General features: G+C 44.0%; 1 protein-coding gene across 1 annotated transcript in view; it reads left to right on the plus strand.

Moving 5' to 3' along the window:
- The first annotated feature begins 4,565 nt into the window (after positions 1-4,565).
- Positions 4,566-26,323, plus strand: part of SLC35A1 (solute carrier family 35 member A1) — a 39,484-nt gene continuing 17,726 nt past the window's right edge. Inside the window, exons 1-4 of the mRNA XM_030555896.1 lie at positions 4,566-5,164; positions 9,896-10,073; positions 13,032-13,191; positions 15,857-16,009. Of these exons, the coding sequence (XP_030411756.1) occupies positions 5,149-5,164; positions 9,896-10,073; positions 13,032-13,191; positions 15,857-16,009 (507 nt within the window). The 5' untranslated portion in view covers positions 4,566-5,148. The remainder of the gene's footprint in view (positions 5,165-9,895; positions 10,074-13,031; positions 13,192-15,856; positions 16,010-26,323) is intronic.

Consider the following 26,323-nt stretch of genomic DNA (forward strand, 5'->3'; position numbering starts at 1 on the left):
ACAGTGCACCGGGGCAGGGGCAGACAGGGTAAGGAGGACAAGGCTTTGAGTGGCTTGGGGGCCAGAAGCAGGGCTGCACCCAGGGGTCGAGGCTGGGGGCAGGAGTGGGGCCTGGAGCAGATCCGTGCTGAGGCTGGGAACAGGGCCAGGAGCCAGGGACATGACTGGGGCGTGACTGGAGCAGAACTGGGAGTGGGGACGTGCTACCTCCTCACCTCTGAGGGGGCTGGCCTGGGTCCCGCCATGCCTCCCCTGGATGTTTCTCCATGCCCTGCTGGGGGGTACGCCCCACATTTTGGGGACCTCTGTCTTAGTCCCACATCTATCATGTCAGAGTGCTTTGATCTTCTCTGCCCCTGGCACAACTCTTATCTTAAAAATTCTAATAATCCCTTATTTTTTGTGGCTCATTCTGATGCCATTCCTAATTTAAGAACTGAAACTGTGACTACAATTAAGTAATATCAGATTGTAAAGTAATAATAGGGCACTGTCAAATCCTTTTATGCCAAGAAAAATCAGTATATCTTTAATTTACCAATTCTGACCAGAAATGGTTGGCCTTAATTATAACCTACAACAAAAATCTATAGCAATTTTTTTTTCTTTCCTTTCTATGGATTCTTCTCTTGGAGAGGGTGGGAGTGGCAGTTATGATGTTCTTTACTATACTGGTGCTGAAACTTTACACAGACTGAGGTGGGGTTTTGTGATTCTTAACTATTTATAAATCACTTTGAAATCCTCAGAAAATACTCCATTTAGTGCTGGCAAATCTGAACATGTGACAACTGAATAATAAACATTAAAAATGAATTCAAAATACAGTTTATTTGCTATTTCATTTATTCCTGAATATCAGTTAGGAATAGGAGATGCATACTTCAGTTGTGTACAGTTTGTGTTTAAGCATTTATACTTATTTGGAGACCAGCAAAAATTAATTTAAATTCAAATGCTTATGGTTGAGGAAACACCCAAAGGGCAGTTTCACAACCAAATTCCTGAGATGCTCATAAAAACAGGTGTTGAATTCCAGAAGCCCAGATAAGAATTTTTAATCAAGAAACTGTCCTGGATAAAAATGTTGTTTATACGTGCATAATAGTCTTTAGAACCTTTAAACAGGAATGTCTTTACATAGGCCCCAATCCTCCTCTCAAATAAGTAAATGGCAAAGCTGTAATTGACTTTAATTGGAGTATGATCATGTGCCCAATTAACTTTTTTTTTAAATATCCAGTATGCTGACGTCTTTGTTATTGTAGGGCTGCTCATAAGGGCTGGGAATATAGATTAATTTAGTCTTTTCACTCATATTCATGTAAGTACAACCCTGAAATGTGGGATTGTACTAAGTATGTGGGACAGAACTAGTGGTATGTTCGAACTGTGTGTCAAAATGTGCAGTGGGAAATAGAGGTATGCTTCCAAGCTCCTTCCACTTGAGATGGTGCTCTCAATGGATTGTACAGCTGTTCAGAATATGATCACACAGTCTTTGCTAAGTTCTTTGGCCTAGACTCCCTTTCAGTCATGTTCATATATACCCCTGGACTCTATGGCGATCCTTGGTGGGGCTCAGATGCCATGCAGGGCTGCTTAGGCTTGTGTGATGAATTGGGGCTGTATCTGTGCAATATATAAATTCTGCATGATATTGTGAAGGTGTATTATGAAAAAGTGCTGTATTATGAGTGCCTATATGTTTATGGATCCAGCGCCTACAGCACGTACATCCCAGACAGATGCAAAGGGAAATATTTAAGGTTAATGACAGTGCTTAAATCTCACAAAGGTTATACAAAAAAAGCAGCTGCATCCTTATAAAAATAGTTTAGCTGTTTCCTGTGGAGGAGCAATGGAAAGTAGGAAAACAAGGCCAGGCCAGATGACCAGGAGTGGCTAAAAATAAACACACAGGAGCCAGACAGGAAGAGGGAGTGTGTGGGGAAAGAGAGAGCAAGATCACAGAATCTGGGCAAGAGGGATCCAGAAGAGAAAGACCACCCAGCATGTAGTAGCCTCAGGGGGTCCCGGTCCACTTTTGTGAGACCAGATGTCCCTAAGGATTTTGGACAACCCAAGGAACTTGGATCTCTGCCCCAGGGGCATAGCTAAAATTGTGCAAATGATGTAGTTGCACCAGGGTTACATGGCTATGGAGGCCCTATCAGATAAAGCAGCGTTCCAGTGTAGTGGGTCGCTACAGCACTCATTCAAATTGGACCTGGCTGTAAGTTCTCAGGGCAGTGGGTGAGGGACTGGAGGCAAGTTTTAGGTGGACTATGGAGGAATGAGGAGTGTTTGGGGAACTATGGGGTGAGGTGTTGGAGGTGAATGGGACACATTGGGGTCGTAGGTTGGAGATAAGCAAAAGTTTAGATTTTGGAATCGGGAAGGGGGCCCCTAACCTATTCTTGCATTAGGGCCCTAGATCCTTGTTATACCACTTCCCTGCCCAGAGAATGTGCTGAAGTGATGAGGAAACATAGGCAGAGACATTGCATTTAGTGCTTATTTTGTATGAACTGTACTCTCCTGTGCTTTACATGATTAAATATAAAAGAGCTTAAAGGTATTAGACTGTACAAAGTGTGTGTGCGTGAGAGAGAATTTTTTCACAAACTATGGTATGCTCCTGAGAAAGTAAAACTATGATAGAAGAGCCACAGCTTTTGGGTGGAGTCCTGTGAAAGGGGTTTGTTTAACTGGGGTATCTTTAGGGAGGGAGTGCTGGGCATAAGACAGGTGGATTAAGGTGACCCATTTCTGAAAAGAGTCCGTGCCCAGGAAATGTGATAGAGAAGGCCAATGGAGGAACCAGTGCAGCAGCCTGCTGAGGCTTCAGAAACTTAACAGGAGACGCAGAGCACTCAGGGGATGCAGAGCACAGACTATTGGATTCCCCTCACAGCTGGTGAAGTGCATGAGTAGGACGGAATGTTCACTAGGATCTCTGACATCTTGGTATCTTTTTGACTGGTGTTACTGATAGGGAATAAATATTGATACCCATTAAAAATAATCCCCCAAACCCATCCATGTGTGATGCCAAAATGAGCTGTCATTCAAAGTAAATTTTATAGATTGATTATATTTACCTCCTTTCTTTGATAAGCAATTAACTAGCTAACATTGATCAAGTAAAAAAATTGATAGCCCCAAATAATATTAACAGGGAAGTTCATATTTTGCAGAGCTGTTATTTTAGGCTCTCTGCAAACACAATCAGATGTCACTGCATCAGTTACTCGGATCACATTTTCATGTTTTCCTAGCAACCACAACATGAAAGCTGAGATTCTGGAGGACCGGAAAGCAGTTTGAGAGATGTGCTGAAAAGCTGTACCACTACATACTGCCCAGATTGATCCCTCATTTCAGCTATCAGGCACTGGGAACAGAATTTTCATGCAACTTCTTGCTTTAAAAAAAAATTCAAATTGAGCCCAAACCTAGACGCATTCAGATAATAGACTTCAAACATGTCTTTTCAGTAGGGCTGTCGGTTAACCACAATTAACTCACACGATTAACTCAAAAAAATTAATTGCAATTAAAAAATTAATCACGATTCATCTCACTTTTAACCTCAATGTTTAACATTAGAATACCAATTGAAATTTATTAAATATTTTTGGATGTTTTCTACATTTTCAAGTATATTAATTTCAATTATAACACAGAATACAAAGTGTACAGTGCTCACTTTATATAATTATTTTTAATACAAATTTTTGCACTGTAAAAATAAATAAATTGTATTTTTCAAGTCACCAGTCATACAAATACTCTTATTCTCTTTATCATGAAATGCAACTTACAAATGTAGATTTTTTTTGTTACATAACTGCACTCAAAAACAAAACATTGTAAAACTTTAGAGCCTACAAGTCCACTCAGTCCTACTTCTTGGTCAGTCAAAAGCTAAGACAAACACGTTTGTTTACATTTACAGGACATAATGCTGCCTGCTTCTTATTTACAATGTTACCTGAAAGAGAGAACAGGCGCTGGCATGGCTCTTCTGTAGCTGGCATTTCAAGGTATTTACGTGCGAGATATACTAAACATTCTTATGCCCCTTCATGCTTCAGCCACCATTCCAGAGGGCATGCTTCCATGCTGATGATGCTCTTTAAAAAAAAAAAAATGCATTAATTGGATTTGTAACTGAACTCCTTGGGGGAGAATTGTATGTCTTCTGCTCTGTTACCTGTGTTCTACCATATATTTCATGTTATAGCATTCTCGGCTGATGACCCAGCACGTTTGTTTTAAGAACACTTAGGCCTAGTCTACACTGGGGAGGGGGGGAAATCGATCTAAGATACGCAACTTCAGCTACAAGAATAGTGTAGCTGAAGTCAACATATCTTAGATCGAATTAAAATTACTTATTTCGCGTCCTTGCGGCGCGACTTCCCCATCAACTTTGCTTCCGCCTCTCGCCGAGCTGGAGTTCAGCAGTCGATGGGAGAGCAATTGGAAATCGATTTATCGCATCTACACTACAGGCAATAAATTGATCCCCGCTAGATCGATTGCTACTCACCAATCCGGCGGGTAGTGTAGATGTCCCCTTACACTGCAGACTTGACAAAATGCAAAGAAGGCACCAATGTGAGATTTCTAAAGCCAGACACAGCACTGGACCCAATATTTAAGTGTGAAGTGCCTTCCAATACCTGCGAGGGACAATGCTTGTGCAACCTGCTTTCAGAAGTCTTACAAGAGCAACACTCTGATGTGGAAACTACAGAACCCGAACCACCAAAGGAGAAAAATCAGCCTTCTGCTGGGGGCATCTGACTCAGCTGATGACAATTAATATGCCTCGGGCTCTGCTCTGGGGCCCTGTGGAGCAGCACCCAGCGCTGGGATGGAAGCAGGCGCCGGGCCTTGGCGCGCGGAAGCCGGGGGCGGGGCGGAGCGAAGTGACTGGCCCCCAGAGCCGCAGCCGCGCACAGCTACGGGGAACGGGGACGCTAAGCGCAGACAGGCCTCGGGCTCTATGGTGACGCAGCTGGACGGCCGCTCATGCCGACCCTCGCCGCTCTCTATGGTCCCTGGGAGGAGCGGAGGGGGTGGTGCCCGGTCGCCGGCTCGGGTCCCACCGTCTCGCCAGTTTAAGCTGCGGACACCATGGCGGCTCCGAAAGGTGAGAGACTCGGTACCGGGGGGGATGGGACAGCCCCCTCTCCGCGCGAGACAGATCCGCGGCGCCGCCTGTTCCCGCCCCCGAGTGGGAGCTGCCCGTCCCGCAGGGGCAGGTGCTGTCGGGACTAATTATCGGGTGGGGGGGGGTCACGACTGGGCACCCCCCGCCACGGTGCAGGCGCATGAGGGGCCCGGCTGCCGGGGGGCAGGGGATGTGTGTGTGGGCGGGCAGGATTGAGTCAGGCTATGAGGGGCAGAGGGATTAACGCGGGGGGGGGGGAAATGTGGGTAGGGGGGTGTGGGCGGGATTGGGTCAGGCTATGGGGGCAGAGGGATTAACGGGAGGGAGTGTGTGTGGGTAGGGATGTGTGGGTGGGATTGGGTCAGGCTATGGGGGGCAGAGGAAGGCGAAGGAGTTAATAGGGGCGGCGGGAGGAGGGGGTTAATGGGCTGGGTTGGGCTGTGGGGGTGCCAGGGAGACAAGTTAATGAGGGGTGGGGCTGGCAATGGGGGGGAGGCCAGGGCATTATGGGGGAAGGGGAAAGCTGTGGGTGTCAGATGAGGGTTAATGGGTGAGGGACACAGATATAAAGGGTCGTTATTGACTTAAAACTAACACTTTCTTTTATTTACTGCCAGCCTTCGAATAGTAAACATTTTCAAATGTACTCTTCATACTTGGGTTGTTGTAGCTGTTTTGCATTTTTCAGGTCTTGGCTACAGTGGTGCTTTACAGCGCTGCAACTTTCTTGCTCAGGGGTGTGAAAAAAACACCCCCCTAAGTGCTGCAAGATACTGCGCTGTAAAGTGCCAGTGTAAACAGTGCCGCAGCGCTGGGAGCGTGGTTCCCAGTGCTACAAGCTAAACCCGATGAGGATGTGGAGTCCATGCAGCGCTGGGACCACACTCGCACTTCAAAGCGCTGCTGCAGCAGTGCTTTGAAGTTTCAAGTGTAGCCATACCCTCAGTGTGGACAATGAAACTGAACTGGTTTGATTTCCCTTTTTGGTCATGGGCACTTACATGTTTTCAATAAAACTCTAATATTGTCATGGAAACTTTCTGTTTGTACATTGTAAATCATCTGGTTGTTGCAAAATCTAAATGTTGGTCCTAAAGCCAATTGATAGTGCCCTTTGAAATTGCATAGGGAAGTATATGAGTTTTTCTCTCTCCAAGGATATAGTTAATTTACATGATTGCAGCAGTGGAACGTGTGAGTTTACCTTGTAGAAATATGTTATACAATGAAAGGCATCACTCCCTTAAAACAAACAAGGTGAGGTACAGGTTTAATCAAATCATTATGATCAGTTCACTTGCAGTAAACTTAGAACACTCATTCAGTAATTAACAGAGAACAATAAATTTGTATAGATCACACTACATTTTTTCAAAATAATGGAAGCAAATTAAAATCTAGAAGCTGTAAAGTGCACAATGCAATTTTACTAAAGTTTGTCAGCCGGGGTACCTACATATATGCACTGTGTCCTCCATTACAACATATCACATTTCAGAAACCTGCAGAGAGGTATTACAGAAGGTTTTATTTATTAGTAATAATATGTAACTCTTTTGTAATGCATTTCATCAGTAGATCTCAAAGCACTTTTCAGAGGAGGTCAGTATCATTATGCTATGGGCCAGATTCTGCCATGCTTGTGTTGAACAGTATCTTAATGCAATAAGCAGGACTACTTGTGTACTTGTGACAGACTGGGGTTTGTTGGTGTTACAAGTTGGGGCTCCTCCGGCATTTCAACTGGGAAGACTCTGAAGCTCGGGATGCCCTTCCTCAGCTAGGGGAAATCTGTAACCCACACACCTTCTGGGTGTGTGTTCTGTCCCACCTAGCGGCACCGAGACCACTTAAAGAGAGAGATGAAATGAGTCTGCTCTACAGCCTTAGCTAACAGCCAGTTGTTTGTAGCTCCAGAGGTCCCTGGTTCAGTTCTGCCCACCAGCGACTGAGGTCTGTTGGCATTACACTTGCAGAATAAGATATCACTCAAACTGAGAAAATATGGCAAATCTAGTTGTAAAACGTTACTAGATGATGCGTTAATGCAATGGCTAAGAGTTCTAGAGTCATTTCTGAACCACGGGAAAATTTTAGATTCTGGACTTTTCAAAGGTGCCATGCAAAATATGGCATTAAAATACTACTTAAGAAATTCTTTTAACTAAACATAGATTTGAATCAAATCAAACCAAAATGGCAGAAAGGGGAAATAATGCTGCCACAGAAATTGTAAAAATGATCAGAAAGAGAGTATGGGAGGAGATTTTCACTTAAACCTTCAAAATTGGTGTCCTGTGTTGGAAAACCAAAATCACTTGTTTTTATATGATTCAAAACCTTACTCTTCCTAATTTTTATGTTTTAATGTTGTCAATTATAATTCACATATACAGTTAAAAAATCTGTCCAACACTACTTTGGTTGCAGTGAGCTATTACTGTTAGTACTTCTAACAGGAAATTCCAGGATCATGGAAAGATTATCTTCTCTTCCACCCCTTCTCCCAGATAGTTTTCTTGGTCCACCATAGAGAGAAAGGAAGAGTACTGCAAACAATAATGCTGTGTTTGCATAAGGAAATGCGAGGAGCATAAAACACAAAAAAATCCTCTTTTTCGACTGGAGAGACTGAGCCCGGGTCAAATTCATCCCTGCTATTACTCCATTGAGGGCCCTGGAATCAATGTCAGTTTCACCAGTATTAGTAGTAGTATCTGATCCTCTTCTGCCAGAATTGAACTGCATATGTGAAAACAAGGATAAAATCACTTTTTACAGCTAACAAAGCTGTCTCACATCTTTATAATAACCATTAGAAAAGAATTAGTATTGGCTTGTTTGATCAGAGAGCTTTAGAAATTATATTTCTAGAGTTGTGTGCTGCATTATTACGATTTAGTATAAACACAGGACTTTTCATTTACTTCATATGTAATGGATACAGTTAGGGGTTTAGATCCAAAATCTGACATATTTTAGAACTGTTTTAATCTGGTAAGGCATATCCTTGGAATTAAAATTTTAAAACTCTCTCCACGCTGTTGCCAAATAATGTTAAAAATAGAAAAGACATTCTGTGTGTAGCTCAGTAATCCATTTGACCTGTTGTTGCAGACAGGTAGTCATCCAGCCTGCATGGGAGTTAATTTACAAATCCGTCTTGCAGAGGTGTTCTAATTCCAGTTTAGGGATGCTATTACACAAATAAGGAAATCACGTTCAGTGTCACAGTGTCTTCCGTTATGAGAGCTATCCTGCATTTTGGCCAAGTTCCTGACCTCATCCTGCCACGCTGGCAGTTGGTCCTATAGTGTAGTTAGTGTCTACCAAGGGAAGCTTTCTATATTCCTCTTGGCACCCACGTTGTGGTGCATGTGGCAGCCCCCACAGCAGAGCCTTGGCTGCTTCTGCTTGCCAATAAATACTTCTACTCATTTACCTAGTACCGTGGATACTGTTTTCTGCAGAAGCTCAAGAGTCTGATTTGGCTAGAACGAGGGGAACATTGGTAGTCAGACACAAAGCAGAAACCATGTCTTCTGAACTCATTTATGTTCTTGCCTATTCCAGTAATTTATTTCATATACTAGAAGGTCTGTGCAGTCTTATGGGAGTAATTCGTAAAGTCAGGTGCATAGGAAAAAAAAGTCAAAACTGGGGGCTTTTGTTTCTGTACACTGTGTTGTAGTGACTATGTTGCTGTTTGTACATGTTGCCCAGTTTGTGCATAGAGCTGCCCCCAGGTGAAGGCATGGACCACCTCTTTGTTACCCCACATAACCATTATTCCCACCTTCTCTGATCAACTGTCACGTTCCTGCCGCCACAAAATCTTTGGACTACAGCATTGCATCTGGTTCTCACAAGGCCCACTGATAATTGAACCTGATGATATTTTGAACAAAAACAGCTTTAATTCATGCTTGTAGCTGTTTCAGTGACTTCACACTTACTCTACAGATGTTATAGGCTTTGGAGTGACACATGGACAGAGTGGACAATCCTGGAATCTTAGTATATAGATGTACTATTTACTTGCTGTCTCATTACTATCGTGATGGAACCCCTCCTTTTGTACTATCACCAGAATAGTATATGAGAGGGTTGGGAAAGAAGCTTCCATTTATAACTCACTTTCCTGGATTGATCCTATTGTCTGTTATTTATTTTCTCTTCTTTTCTTTTCCACTCCCATCTCAATTTTTAGTACATCTTAAACCTGCCATTTTTGTTGCTTTGTGCAGAGCCTTTTGCTGTTGCTACTCTGAGAGTCTGGTCAACTTTCTCCTTAGTATGCAGAGAACTAGTTATAGCTCACAGCAAGTGGTCATACACAAGTTATAGAGACAAGAAGATAACAGTGGAATATAATTACTGCATAGGTAAATATCAGTGTATGATTATACTCTTTTTAGAGCAATGGCGTTCTTTGGTAAAGGAACCCCCTTGAAATCAAGCATAGCTGGACGTTCCTTTCTCAGATAGACTCTTTGAGGTTCCAATTTAGAATTCTTAGATACTGCAGTGGAATTGTAATGGAACTACGGTGTGCTACTATAGTGCAATTGAGACTGCGCTACTGCTTTACAATGCTTGGTTGTGTTCTTAGTTTAGAATGAGGAACATAGTGAGTTGCTGTAAGTATACTAAAAAGTTGCTTTTTGTCTGTTTCATGTTCCTTACGGAGCTATTTTTTTTTTCTTTCAGAGAATGTCAGTTTACTGTTTAAATTGTACTGCTTGATGGTGATGACCCTGGTGGCTGCAACGTACACTGTAGCTTTACGATACACGAGAATAGCAGAAACAAAACTCTACTTTTCAACTACAGCTGTGTGCATCACAGAAGTTATCAAGTTATTCCTAAGTGTGGGTATTTTGGCCAAGTAAGTATGAGTGCTAACCCCTACTGGAACTGCATTCTCACTCTTCTTCACACACACATGCAGATTCACGTACACACACGGACATGAGAGCCTCAGCTAACTCTCTTTTTATATGCCTTACTTGTGGCATATAAAAAGCTGGTCAGGCGTGGCATTGTAAAATAATGCTGTGAAAAGCTCAGTTTAAAGCATGTCAGAGCTTGTGAACTTTTTTCTAAATCTCTTCTGTAAACCTCATAATATGCAAGTGTGTCCATTTGCATTTTTTTACATTTATATGCTTTGGAGTAGGTTCAAAATGGATTAGATGCAAAATACTGAGTCTTCAGAGCTCAGCATGGATAAGGGCTTGGCTTTTTCCAGAAGTGTGTATGTGTAAAAATCTAGTATTCCCACTAATAATGTTCTTCAGAGTAAATCTACAAAAATCTTAATATTTCTACTAGGGGTGAAAGATGTAATGGTTAAATCCACACTGAAGGACTTGAACTGTGGGCAGCAGAACCAGGTACAGTATTCAAGCAGCAGTTGCACCAGTGCCAAATACAGAAATAAAATAACTCCTCTACTCCTTGAGATTCCTGTTAATGCATCCCAGGATTACATTATCTCTTTTTGCCACAGTGTCACATTAGGGGCTCATATTCAGCTGGTTATCCACCACAGCCCCCAAATCTTTGCAACCCCTTTAGTGTGCAAAAGAAATGCAGCTGGTATATAAACTCAGTGTTATCTCAAGATAACTGAGATTTGCTTACATTTCGGTTTCTGTTAATTTAAAAGATCCAGCAAAAGTTTATTTTTTTAATAAACGTGTAGTATCTGCAGTAATACTAGCTTGAATTAAAATTTATAATGTTTATTAATGCTGATGCTTCAGTGTATAACCTGATCACCCAATGGATTCAGAAAGCAATCTGCTCCCTTGGTGCAAGGTGTGCATTTGGTGCCTTTGTCTGAAGCAGCCAGTGCTGATCACTGTTAAAGTACAGGACACCAAATAAGATAAACCAGGGTTCTGTTCCAAAATTGAATTTATGTAATTAAGTACACTTGCTGTAGTTCTCTACTGTTTACATTTTCGGCGTTGTATGTTCAAGTATGAACTTTAAACTTTGAATAAGTGACTGCCTTTGGAAATGGAGACTTATTATAGTTTAAGCTGTGTAATTATTTACTTTGCCTATAATTATGGTAATAAAATGAACCTGGCATACTCCTGGCCACTAAACTCTGAATTAGTAATTTGTTCAGATTCCCATATGATTTATAACTTCTTAGAGTTGGGACTCAGAAAGCCAAACTGACTTGCATTCTAGTTTTTATTTAGGATTACATATTTTGAAGAAGTAAATACATACATGTTGCAAGCTTGATTATCATTTATATCTCTCACATATCCAGTCCCATGAAAAACAGTGAATATGTTTCTAAGTTAAATATACAGAAGCATCAAGGATGTTGAATTAGAGCCAAAGCACTTTATTTACTTTCTCATATGTGCCTTGGTTTTGCAGTATGTGTGATTAAGATCTGTTGTGAGATCTTTGTACTCCTGGTGCCAGTGAAGTGAGTGAGGATGAATTTTCTTTATTAACTTTTAATTTTTACACAGTTTGTGGGTATAAATTTATCTAGGTGTGCCCACAGTGTCTAATTTAACTTTAAATTACGTCTAATTCAAGAATATTTTTGTTTTTTTATTTTCTCCTGCCCAACTCAAATAAGACATCTTACGGAAGGGCTGCATATCTGAAGCTGTAATATTAAAATTATAATCAAATATTGAGTGTGAATAATCAAAACAATTGCTCATGTTCTCCAAAACGAGAGTAGGAGTGGTGTTTAAAGGGGCATCATTTATTTTTCATTACTAAAATTCCATGCCAAATGTCAGAACTACACGAAAACTCTGTTGTTTAACCACCCAGGCCTCTGCTGCCATGCCCCACTCCCCTTAATCTAACAGTTAAACTTTACTGTAAACAGAGTATAGTTAATGTAGATAATTCTTTTGAAACAGAAATCTTCTTCCTGGTCTGGATCATACAGTGCCAGGCAATGTGATGTGCTGTTTGAGGAATAATACCAAGAAACTCCTATTACATTAGATGCTCATGTAATGTTTTGTATCACAGTATAAACTTCATGCTTGGCGCTGAGCTGCAGCATCCATTCCTGTGCCTCTGGCACCACAGCTCTGCCTAGAACACTGCTTGCCCATAGTAGTCTTTGGAGAGGCAGAATACAGGTACAGGAGGGAAAGGGTGCTCTCCAGGTCTGGTTAAGGGCTTGTCTAGGAAGGTTAATCTGAATTAATTTAAATGTAAATTTAAAGTAGATTAAACAGCACTAAACCCCATGTGGACACTTTTATTCAGAATTAAAGTGGCCTTAATTTCATTTATCTCAATTCACTTTGTAAGTTACACCAGAAGTGGGACAACTCAGAATCAGAGGAGTGCAAGGGTAGATTAAAGCCTTAGTAGTCCCCCCTTCCCCTGGGCTGAGAGTTCTGTGCTGAACTTCTTAAAGGCACAACCTAGAATCTCACCCAGAGGCTTCAGGGGATTTGGAAAATCACAAAAGAAATTTGAGATGAGTCCAATATTAGTAGCAATAAGGAGCAATTCTTTGTCTTTCTGTGTATATACTTCGCACTCGAAACAATGGGTAGAGCAACTAATGTTATTGAAACTTTCTGTAGGGCCAACCTGTTGTTGAGAATTCATGTGTTAATACCCCTGACCTTTATCATTTCAAAATATGCTCCTGGCCCTTAATGGTTTGTACTTGCAGGGAACCAAATTGATTTTCAGTGTAATTTTTTTAATTAATCGAAGATCCCAACTGTTTATTAAAAGCAAGTTTTTAAAGACCTTCCAAAGAACTCTGTTCAGGCATCTTGCTGTAAATGAGTCATCAAATATAGTTGTGCTAAAACCTTTTATTTTGCAGAGAAACTGGAAGCCTGGGTAGGTTGATGACGTCTTTAAGAGAAAATGTACTAGGCAGTCCTAAGGAATTGCTAAAATTAAGTGTTCCATCTGTGGTGTATGCGGTCCAAAACAACATGGCTTTCTTGGCTCTTAGCAATTTGGATGCAGCAGTCTACCAGGTAACTGGCATTATTATCGTTAGTAACCAAAACACAGAATCCCTTTTTTTTACTCATTTTTAGGTTTAGTTTTGTTTGCTTTAATGTCTTTTAACACTTTAGAATTTTTTAATTATTATTCAAGCACTGAAAAGTGCTCACTAAAAGACGCACAGCAGGACAGATGCTGAAAGACAAAATGCACTGGGAGGCCCAAAGGCAGGAGATACTGTATTTCTCTTTCACCAGGAAATCTATTTTTTCTCTTATGATTGAGTGTCTTGAAGAAAAGACAAGTTTTTAGGAGGTATTTAAATAAGAAGATGAGGGGCCTCGTATGTGACGTAAGAAAATGCAATGGCAGGAATCTTTGTCGGTTTATTGAACAGAGATTTACGCATTTGTGTGAAAATTGGTGGTTGCATTAGTAATGGGGGGGAAATCCCATCTCTTGTAAACAGTGATTTATTATTGGCATCATGTGGCATTGTGTGTAGCCACACTTTAAAAAGCTGATTACCACACAGTTGCTAAATGCAAGTAATAAGTGAAACCTGGAGCTCATCACATCAAGTAATACAATCTGTAATTCACAGTGCATATGAATAAGGCATGAATTTTGGTAAGTCCCTAAAACAGTCTTGCCATCTTCTATGTTTTTGTGTTCAGTTAGAATCAAGTTTTGTTCAGTGTTATGTCACTTAGCACATTGCTGGAAAGTGCTTAAATACTGTGATGATGAGGATGTTTATAATAACCTTTATAGAAGGGAATAATTCATATGTAGTTTAAGTTGAAAAGTATAACCCTAATTATGTTTGTTACTATCAAATTTTGAAACCATGTATTTTAGATTTAATAGTGGAAGGAATTGAGATTATACCTTCGTTGTATGTAAATTCCCCAGACAAATTCGTCTTATTGTTAAAGTAACTCCATTTACTAATATAATCCTTATGCAAATTACATAAGAACAGAAATAACCCCCCCATCCAAAAACTTAAAAATTTAAAATATTTTGAAATAATGAGATACGGTACTCATATAAAATATTCTGCTATCCTTACCATGTGTTAATCACAATATTGATATGTAAAAATTCACCATATGCACTTCGTAATCAATGATAGCTCTGATCCTTAAGACAAATATGCACATCACTAATATTCTATATGAAAATACAGTAAGAAAATGCAAAGGTTGCAAAGTAAAGTGCTTGAAAGTCAGGAAAAGCCAATTTTAAGCTTACCTCTTTGTTCATATGTTAAAATACTCTAATTACACAAAAACATATTGTTGTTTCTACAGGATCCTAGCCTCTCTAAGTGCCCAAATTGGATCATGTGAAGTGAATGAAGGGGTGCAGTATTTATGTTTAAATAACTTATTAAAACAGAGGTGAAGAGTGAGATAGCATGCAGTACAATTGCAAGCTGTTAACCCAAATTTTTTAAAATCACTGTTGTAAATAACTAAAATACTTTTATAAAAATCAAATTCGTTGTAAATATTTTTATTCTCACTATTGCATGGATGCACCTCTGCCTCACTCACAGTACATTATCCAGTCTGAGCACTAAAAGCCAAGTTATGCTGTTACACCAGTGTAAATAAAAAGTAAACCCATTAACTGCCATTGAGTCGTTCCAGATTCACATAGTTGTAATTGCAAATGAAATTTAGCCCAGAATGAGGCAGGGAATTAATATCTCTGAGTATGAAATACTATATGCTGATGCCAGTGTATAGTGGAGTTCAGTATTCTATCAGTTGTGGTTTTCATAGAATCATAGAATATCAGGGCTGGAAGGGACCTCAGGAGGTCATCTAGTCTAACCTCCTGCTCAAAGCAGGACCAATCTCCAACTAAATCATCCCAGCAAGGGCTTTGTCAAATCTGACCTTAACAATATCTAAGGAAGAAGATTCCACCACCTCCCGAGATAACCCATTCCAGTGCTTCACCACCTTCCTAGTGAAAAAGATTTTCCTAATATCTAATCTAAACCTCCCCCACTGCAATTTGAGACCATCACTCTTTGTTCTGTCATCTGGTACCACTGAGAACAGTCTAGATCCATTCTCTTTAGAACCCCCTTTCAGGTAGGTGAAAGCAACTATCAAATCCCCCTTCATTCTTCTCTTCTGCAGACTAAACAATCCCAGTTCCCTCAGCCTCTTCTCATAAGTCATGTTCTCCAGCCCCCTAATCTTTTTTGGTGCCCTTCGCTGGACTCTTCCCAATTTTACCACATCCTCCTTGTAGTGTGGGCCCAAACTGGACACAGTACTCCAGATGAGGCCTCACCAATGCCAAATAGAGGGGAATGATCACGTCCCTCAATCTGCTGGCAATGCCCCAACTTATACAGGCAATTAGAACATATGGCCATATACTATTCCTTTTTAATAAGCAGCCCATAAACTTTACAATGAATACAGTTAGGGCCTCATGTGGGATGCTCCTAAGCAAACAGTTTTCTGAAAGTCAGCAACCAAGTTTACCGCTAAATGAATAACATAACTGAGCAGAGGTGGAAGTCATCAGGTTCAACATATATTGCCATTTCGTATTTTAGCATCACAGACTTACTGACAAATTTAAACACCAACAAAAAAGAGCTATTTTCAGAATTTTGATGGAGTTCACGTAACCATATGCTATTTTCTGTTTTCCCTTTTTTAGGTGACATATCAGTTGAAGATCCCATGTACAGCCTTATGTACGGTCTTAATGTTAAACCGTTCCCTCAGTAAATTGCAGTGGTTCTCAGTCTTTATGTTGTGTGGTGGAGTCACACTTGTTCAGTGGAAGCCTGCTCAGGTTACAAAAATACAGGTAAGCCTTATCACTTGAATACCTTCTCTGGACACTTCAGCAGAAACAGCAGGCTGCCTTGAGCTTCTCCACCTACCTATTTCACTCACTGTATGGTGGCTGTGGAATATTTGTAATAATGTATTCCAGGTGCATCACAATTGTGTATCCATTTCCTTTTTGCAACCATGCTGTTTCACAATGTAAAATGTTAGTTTGATTGTCTTGTTCAAATTCAGTGGTCCCCAAACTGTGGAGTGCTCCCTTGTAGGGTGATGCAGAGGAATGTTTGGGGGAGGAGCATGGTGGCCACTCAGCCCCGTTCTGCCCCCAACTCTGCTCCGTCCCTGGCTCCCAGCCACGGCTCCACACCCAGCTCCCGGCTGCAGCTATGCACCCAGCCCCTGACTATATCCCTTGACCTGCCTCCAGCAGCAGCCCCAGCATTGGCCCTAGCTCCCAGTTGGCTGCGGCCCCAGAACCACTCCTGTCCCAGCCTTGGCCCCGGCCCTCACCATGGCCCTGTTCCCAGCCCTGGCTCCCAACCGTGACCTGCGAGTGGATTGGGAGATAGACAAGGGTAAGGGGGAGCACAAGAGAGAGAGAGTTTGGGGACCACTGCTTTTTTCTTCGAGAGATGTCCCTGTGGATGCTCCACTCTAGGTGATGGTGCATCCCTGTGCCTTTGTTCTGAGAGTTTTGCAGCAGTGTCCGCATGGGTCTCACACATGCGATGCCTGGCTTGTGTGACGTTGGTGCTTCAACTAGCTCACACGTGACCCGGACTCCTCAGTTCCTTCTCAACTGTCCCTGGCCTGTGACGAAGCTCAGCAATCCTGTTGAAAACCTTCATTTCAAATAGATAAGTTTAGATAAATTAGTGAGTTAGGATAGTTTAGACAAGTTACTTTTCAGTTATTCGTTAGTCTCTTATTTAAAAAAAAAGTTTTATTTTTCCATCCCTTAGTACAGTTACTATTAGATTAGGAAGATGCATGGTTCACCAGGATTTAAAAGATGCACAACATGCGGAGAGGCGATGCCTGTGTCAGATGGACACACTCAATGTGTCCATTGACTGTGGGAAGCTCACATTCTTCTTCGAGAGATGTCCCTGTGGGTGCTCCACTCTAGGTGTCGGTGCGTCCCTGCGCCTTTGTTCGGAGATTTTTTGAGCAGTACTCATAGCGGCCACGCATGCTTAGAACCTGTCACTCACTCTGAGTATATCACTAGTGAGCATGCGCGGGCGGTACCCTCAGTTCCTTCTCTACCGCCCCCGGCTTGAGACGGAGCTCAGCAGACTCCTTCAGATTTCGTTTCCCATCTCAAAATATTATAGTTAGACAGTTTTTTTCCTGTTAGTTAGTGTTACCTACCTTTCTTCATTCTATTTTTAAAAAAAAATAATTTTTTTTTTCTTGTTCTCTCAGCTGCTTCAAATATGCCTGGCTCCACAGGCTTCAAGCACTGCTCTTCCTGTAAGGACGCTATCCCTCTCTCGGATGGTCACCCCCGGTGTACAAAATGCTTGGGGGAGACTCATACTCCCCAAAAATGCACTCACTGCGCTAAGTTAAGTTCCAGAGCGAGGAAGGATAGACAGTTGAAGCTAAAACTTATCTTGCTTCAAAAATCCCTGCAGTCTGCCTCAGACCCCGGCGCGGACTCTGCTTCCAATCTCAGGCTCCGCTCTAATCCTTTAAAGAAGCTGAAGAAAACAGCTTAACGGGAGCACCCAAAAGCTACACAAAACTTTACTGACAAACCCTCCCCTGTCCGATCCACGGTCTCCTTACCGGTGTTTCCCTGCCTGAGTACGTTTGACGAACCGGGCTCCTCCGGTACCGCGCTAAACCCGCCTGTGCTTTCGGCGGCAGTGCGAGGCTCTGGTGCCGAGGCGACAGGCTTTCAGTTGCCTGCCTCGATTATGGCGCCTATTGGTACCGTGATGAATGTGGCACCGACAACTCAGGCACCTGCTGAGGCACTGCAGCCTGCTATTAATAGCATGGCACCACCTGTGGCACCGCCATTACTATCGCTACCTGACACGGAGTCAAGATTAAGAACTCCGGTGTTAGCCCGGATTCCCTCACAGGATTTATATCAGCCTTCGCCTCTGGCTGCCCCGACGCTGCAGTTTACCCACTCAAGTGACCTCCTAGTGTCTCCTACACTGCAATCACCTTTTCTTGGAGATGCCTTCTCCCTGACAAATGATTCAGGGTCTGAGCAGCCTTCCTCCAGTGAGGAGGAGTCTGAACTACAGGGTGATGTTCCAGGACAATGGCAATTCTACCCTCAGAGTCCTGTCACCTGCGGACACAGGAAAATTGTCCCAAACCACCCTCAAGATCCCGCCTCCTGGTGTGTTAACCCCTGGATGGCACCACCTATGCCTTTTCCATCACCATGGCAGTATTGGACTCCGTGGCCATCTTTCCCTCGGCAGCACGTACGCTACTCTACTCAGACTAGACGCGAACGTCCGAATCCTATGACTCACTTGGTGGCACCCTCCCATACTCAGGATCAATTAATTCCACCTCCTGATCCAGTATTACCTGACGTATTGACTGGTCCAATACGTGAGGAGGCATTACTTCCTTCCCCTCCCCCACCATAAGACGATTTTTCAAGATTCCAAGATCTCTTCAGAAGGGTTGCCAGTGAGCTTAGAATCAATCTGGAGGAAGAACCTGACCAACAACATGAGCTAACGGGCATCCTGCAACCATCTTCGTCATCCAGACTGGCATTACCAATTAATCCGGCCCTTTTGGAACCTGCTAAATCCATCTGGCAGACTCCAGCCACAAGCCAGCCTACCTGCAAACAAGCAGACTGTAAATACTTCATTCCCTTGAAGGGCTCTAAATTCCTTTTCTCATATCCTGCGCCAAACTCATTGGTAGTGGACGCAGCCAACCAGAGAAACAAACAGTATTTCCGCCATACCCCGGCCAACAAAGAAGGCAAACGCCTAGATCTGCTGGGTCGTAAGGTGTATGCCTCTTCAACGTTACAATTTTGAATTGCCAACTATACCGCAATTCTAGCAAAGTACGACCATAGAAACTACAAGTTCATGGACTTTATTGAACACATCCCAGACAACAAGAAACAACAGTTTACAACTTTAGTCTCCGAGGGCCAAATCATATCCCGCACGGCTCTCCAAGCAGCTCTGGGTTCAGCCAATACTGCGGCAAGATCCACTGCTACGGCGGTGGTCATGCGCCGAGGATCATGGCTTTCATCTTCTCTCTTTCCTCGCGAGGTTCAGAGCACCATAGAGGATCTCCCTTTTGATGGTGACAAACTCTTTGCTTCCACCACTAATGAGGTGCTTCACTCCATGAAGGACTCAAGGGCAACTCTTCGGTCCTTAGGTATCCAACCCCCTACAAACAGAAGGCAACAGTACAGATATCAACCTTACCACCGCTCACGCTACCCCTCATATACTCAGCATTTCCCGAGATCTCAGGATCAACAACAACACCACCAACGCCAGAGGCCCAGATACCAGCAGCGTTGCCCCAATTCCTCTGGGATGCCCCAACTTCCTCAAAATAATAAGCAAATTTGAACCTTTGGTCGAGGGTCTCGTAAACATCGCCCCAACTCCAGCGTATGCACTCCCCACAACTATCTTTGGACACCGTCTACAGCCATTTTTACACCAATGGCAGAATATTACCACCGACAAGTGGGTTCTAGAGGTCATCACAACGGGGTATTCCATCCCTTTACTCTCTTTACCTCCTACCCACTCACACTCCCCGTCCCTCTTCAGGGACACCTTTCACGAACCACACCTCCAGCAAGAAGTACAACATCTCCTTCACCTGGGTGCTATTGAACTCGTGCCCGAATGCCACAAGGGGAAAGGATTCTACTCCCCTTATTTCCTAACACAGAAGAAAACTGGAGGATGGCGACTGATCCTCGACCTCAGGAGGCTCAACAAATTTGTCAAGAAGCAAAAGTTCAAGATGGTTACTCTCACCACCATAATTCCAGCTCTGGAGCAGGGCGACTGGTTTTCAGCCCTCGACCTACAAGATGCTTATTTTCACGTCACTATCCACCCAGCCCACGGACGTTTTCTTCGTTTTACCCTTGGCTCGATGCATTACCAATACAGAGTTCTACCATTTGGCCTTTCTGCTGCCCCTCGAGTTTTCTCCAAGCTCCTGGTGGTAGTCACGGCCTACCTCAGGAAACAAGGGGTTATAATATTTCCTTACCTAGACGATTGCCTCCTCAAGGCCTCCACATACGCGAAGGCCCTCCAATTCACAAAGATCACCATCGAGTGCTTTCAATCTCTGGGCCTGCAAATAAACTAAAACAAATCCACATTAAGTCCTAACCAACGCCTGGACTTTATTGGAGTGGCCCTCGACTCCGGAACCGGACGGGCATCCCTCCCACCCGACCGATTCAATACCATAAAACTGCTGGGTACAAGGCTTCACAACAGCCCTCGAGTAGCCGCCCGAAACTGCCTCCAACTACTGAGGCACATGTCCTCGTGCGCTTTTGTGGTCCAGAATGCACTTCTCCACATGAGGTGCTTCCAAGCTTGGCTGGCCACAGTTTACAAACCGAACGTGCACTCAATAAACAAGCAGTTAACCATACCTTACCGCGTCAAGGACTCTTTCACATGGTGGACAGTCCCCGACAACCTCTGTTCTGGAGTCCCCTTCCTCCAGACTCCACCAACTGTGATGATGACGACCGATGCATCCCTCACCGGCTGGGGAGCCCATATCTCTCACCGAACAGCCCACGGGCTATGGTCTCACTCCGAAACCTCCTTACACATAAACGTTCTAGAACTTCTAGCTATCCGGAATGCTTGTCGTTGCTTCCTTCCACTAATCAAGAATCAGCATGTACGCATAATGACAGACAACGTTGCCTGCATGTTCTACGTCAACAGACAAGGGGGGGTTCGTTCCCACTCTCTTTGTTCAGAGGCCATGAAACTCTGGAACTGGTGTCTTGCGAACCACATCCAGATATCAGCTGCCTACATCCCTGGTGTGCTGAACACCACTGCCGACAAGCTAAGCAGACGTTTTCCTTCGGAACACGAATGGGAGATAGACAACAGAGTCATTCTCAACATATTTCGCACTTGGGGCTACTTAACCATAGATCTCTTCGCAACCTTGGAAAACACGAAATGCCTCAACTTCTGTTCCAGGGTGGGACTGGGTAAACACTCCCTAGGGGATGCAGTCATGATCTCCTGGCACTGGCCCCTCATTTATGCTTTTCCCCCAATACCATTGCTCAACAGGGTATTCACGAAGATATGAACGGATCGTGCCAGGATAATCTTGATCGCACCCTCATGGCCGAGACAACCGTGGTTCCCATTCCTCACCAGAATGTCAATTCAACCACCGGTCCCCCTACCTCTCATCCCCAACCTCTTATCACAGCTGCACGGCTGGCTTCTCCACCCCAATCTCTCCATGCTTCACCTCAAAGCTTGGTACCTGCATGGTTCTCCCAACGAGAACTAGACTGTTCCGACCAAGTACAGAGGGTACTTCTACACAGCAGAACGCGATCCACCCGTACCACCTACCTCCGGAAATGGAAAAGATTCACAGAATGGTGCTTAACCAAACAACTGTCTCCTACCTCTGTACCTCTTCCCTGTATACTCAATTATCTATTGGACATTCAGCAATCCGGCCTGTCATTCAGCTCTATTAGAGTCCACTTAGCTGCCATCACAACCTTTCATAGCACAGTTGACAATACCTCGGTTTTCGGTCATCCCATCACCAAACGTTTCCTGAAGGGACTCCAAACCCTATATCCGGACATTAAGCCACCTATCCCTCCATGGGATCTTCACCTAGTATTGTCCTGGTTAACTTATCAACCCTTTGAGCCCATAGCCACCTGCTCCCTTTTGCACCTCTTGACGAAAATAGCCTTTTTGGTGGCCATTACCTCTGCCAGACAGGCGGGCGAGATAGCAGCCCTTATGGCAGATCCGCCATATACGCTCTTCTTCAAGGACAAAGTTACTCTACGTTTACACCCGAAATTCCTTCCAAAAGTTCATACTTCATTTCACCTCAGTGAACCAATACACCTACCAACTTTCTTCCCGAAACCAAATGCAAACTCCTTCGAGGCCAAAATGCACACGCTTGAGGTGCGTAGGGCCTCATCCTTTTATCTGGACAGAACTAAACCCCTCAGAAACTCTCCTAGATTCTTTATCTCCATCACGGACCGTTCCAAGGGCTTGGCTATCTCTACCCAGAGGCTTTCGAAATGGATCTCTGATTGCATACACCTCTGTTATCAGATAAAGAACGTTACACTTCCAGCATTGATCAGGACACACTCCACTAGATCTGTATCTACCTCGGTAGCCTTCCTACACAAAGTACCCTTGTCTGGCATTTGTAGGGCGGCCACCTGGTCCTCCCATCATACATTCGTTACTCACTATGCCCTTACTCAAGGCCCTCTCTCTGACACTAGATTAGGCAGGGCAGTATTGTCTATGGCATTCCTGCCAGATCCGAAGTCCCTACCTCCTTGAGATGCACTGCTTTGAAGTCACCTAGAGTGGAGCACCCACAGGGACATCTCTCTCGAAGAAGAGGAGGTTACTCACCTTGTGCAGTAACTGACGTTCTTCGAGATGAGTGTCCCTGGGGGTGCTCCACTACCCACCCTCTTCCCCTCTACTTCGGAGTTGGAGTAGCCTCTGTTGTAGAGAAGGAACTGAGGGTACTGGCCGCGCATGCTCACTAGTGACATGCTCAGAGTGAGTGACAGGTTCTAAGCATGCGTGACCGCTACGAGTACTGCTGCAAAAAATCTCCGATCAAAGGCGCAGGGGCGCACCAACATCTAGAGTGGAGCACCCACAGGGACACTCATCTCGAAGAATGTCAGTTACTGCACAAGGTGAGTAACCTCCTCTTCCTGAGAAATGTGCCCACTGTAACAAACTGAAGGCTAGGGCATGAAGGGATAGAGACCTGAGACTTAAACTTATCTTGACGGAGAAGTCCTTAAGACCAACCTCCGACCCAGGGTAGGAGCCCTCTTCCTATCATAAGTCATCGGTGTCCTCAGCGCCAAAAAACCTGCAAAAAAAACCTGGCCATCCTCTTCACCCCGTAGAGAGCAGACAAACACACAATGGTTGCCAACCAAATCGCTCTCATTGGTGTTGGCTGCACCACCGGGTATATTTCAGGCACCTCCAGCACCATCTGTAACTGGTGGATCCCAGCGCTCTGGAGTTGAGCTAAGGGCTCTAAGCTGCCTGCCTCCACCATGGCATCGTTGGCAGCTCCAAAGGAGACAACACCGGCAACCACTCCTATCTTCGGGCCACAGCCCAATGCTGCTAGCGCAATGGTGCTGAGACAAACTGCACTGGCTCAGCACACTGTACCCCCAGTGTAATCGGCACCTTGCCCTCTAGCACCGAGGCTCTCGGCACCAGAAGAATTTGTTTGTCTGCTCAACTCCAGAGTCCCCTCTCCTAGACACCAATGTCTCACTGGGGTCAGCGGTACCACACCAACATTTATCTTTGATAGCGTCACAGTTCTCGAGCAATGAAAATGAGGTGGTTGAAGGGGTATTCTCCCCTCACCATTCGTCCCCAATCAGGACACCTGTGGTTCCTGGATCCTGTGACCACGACCCTTGTATGCTCATGATATGCCACCATGGTACGACCACCCATGGATGGCAGCACCCATGCCCTATCCTGGTCAATGGCCATATTGGAATCCCTGGGGATCTTACAAAAGATACTACAGCAGGTGCCACAGCCCACATAGGGAAGATGCCAGATCCCCACCTCCACCTTCAGAGACTGTAGTGACCGAGACAGGGGATGAACCCATGGCAGAGCAGGAAGAGGACACTGCTCCTGACACCTCGCCAACCAAGAACAATTCATCCTCCTCACTGGATGAGGCTATTATGCCTCCAACTACAGCTGATGACTTTACCCACATCCAAGACTTACTCAAAAGAGTGGCCAATGAGCTCAAAATTGCTCTGGAGGAAGTGCCGGAAACTCAACATGAGCTAACGGATATTTTACAGACATCTTCCTTCTCCAAGATAGCCTGACTGATTGGCAATGCTGTCATGGAACCCACCAAGACTGTGTGGCAAACTCCAGCCATCATACTTCCTACCTGCAAAAGAATGGACTGAAAATATTGTGTTCCCTCGAAGGGATTGGAATTTCTATTCATACACCCAGCACCCAACTTGCTGGTACTGGAATTGGTCAGCCAAAGGGGCAAACAACAGCACTTTCGATCCATTCCCTTCAATAAAGAGAATAAGAGGTTGGACCTATTCGGCCGCAAAGTATACTCTTCATCTACGCTTCAACTCAGAGTGGCAAATTACACAGCACTACTTGCCAAATACGACTACAGGAACTATGGGAAATTTATGGACTTTATTAACGAGATCCCAGAGGAAAAGAGGCAAAAATTTAAATCTCTGGTCTCTGAAGGACAGATGACAGCATGCACAGCTCTACAGGCCTCACTAGATGCTGCTGACATAGCCGCCAGGTCCATTGCTACAGCTGTGGTCATGCTGGTGGTTTAACTCCTCAGCATTCCCACGGGAGATACAAAATACGGTCAAAGATCTCCCCTTCAATGGAGAAAAATTGTTTGCAGCCAAAACCACTGAGTACTGCACACAATGAAGGACTCATGGGCCATTTTCCGGACCCTTGGCATTCATACACATGCTACAAGAAGGAGACAATACAAGTATAAACCATACCAGAGGAATAGATACCCAACATATGCACAACAACACCAGGGGCCTTACGAACACCAACACCAACGACAGACAGAGACCACAATGACGACTCTCTCTGCCACCAGCAGCATCTCAACCTACTGCCTCTAATAAACAAATTTGAAGGCTTGGTCAAGGGTCTGGAAGACCTCTCCCACATTCCAGCACTTACACCATCGATCCATCTATTTGGAGACAGTTTGGTCTCATTCTGCCTGAAATGGGCTGCCATCTCCATGAACAAATGGGCCTTAGAAGTCATCCAAATGGGCTTATACCATTCCTTTCCTCTCAGTACTCTCGCATCCACCTCCCCTCCCCATCCCTTTTCAGGGCCCCTCTCATGAACATTTGCTATGCCAAGAGGTAGATCATCTCCTTCAATTAGGGGCTGTGGAGACTGTTCCTGCACAACATGGAGGAATGGATTTCGCTCCCACTATTTTTTTTTTTTTAACACAAAAGAAAAATGGGTATGGCGACCTATCCTCGATCTCAGGTGACTCAACAAGTTTGTGAGAAAGCAGCAGTTCAAGATGGTCACCTTAACCACAATAATACCAGTGTTGGAGCAGGGAGACTGGTTTTCAGCCCTCGACCTGCAGGATGCTTATTTTCATGTTATGATGCACCCTGCCCACAGGCATTTTCTGAGATTTACTTTGGACACAGATGACTATCAATATAAGGTTTTACTTTTCGGCTGTCAACAGCGCCTCGCATTTTCGCAAAGATCCTCGTGGCAGTAACGGTGCATCTGAGAAAACAAGGAATAATATTTCTTTACCTGGATGACTGTCTCACACTCAATCAGATGCCATTTGCTTTACCCAAAATATGATCGATTGCTTCCAGAATCTGTCTACAAATAAACAGAAAGAAATCACAATAGAACCAGCTCAACAGTTAAAATTCATCAGCACTTACTTTGACTCGGTGGCTACGAAGGCTTCACTTCCACGAGACAGATTCAACACCATAAAGACACTCATATTCACAGTGTGGAACAGGTCACAGCTCACACATGCCTACAACTATTGGGCCACATGGCAGCATGCACATTTGTGGTCAAAAATGCATGCTTTGCCTGCAAGGATGGCTAGCAACCATCCACAGACCAAACAAGCACAGGGTAAACATACGATTAACAATGCCCCCCGAGGTCAAGGACTCACTAATCTGGTGGACTCAACCACACAACCTGTGCTTGGGAATCCCATTTACACAAGATCCACCATCACACATGATCACAACAGATGGCTCCTTCATTGAGTGGGGAGCACACATACAACATTGCACAGTTCAGGGATTATGGTCCACACTTGTGACAAGGCTGCACATAAACCTGCTAGACCTTTGTGCCATCTGCAATGCTTGCGTCCACTTCTTACCGTTCATAAGAAACCAAAACATAAGAGTAATGACCGATAACATCGTTTGTATGTTTTACATAAACAGGCAAGGGAGAGCCCAACCACACTCGCTATG

Source organism: Gopherus evgoodei, chromosome 3 (genome assembly GCF_007399415.2).
Source record: "Gopherus evgoodei ecotype Sinaloan lineage chromosome 3, rGopEvg1_v1.p, whole genome shotgun sequence".
NCBI lineage: Eukaryota > Metazoa > Chordata > Testudines > Testudinidae > Gopherus > Gopherus evgoodei.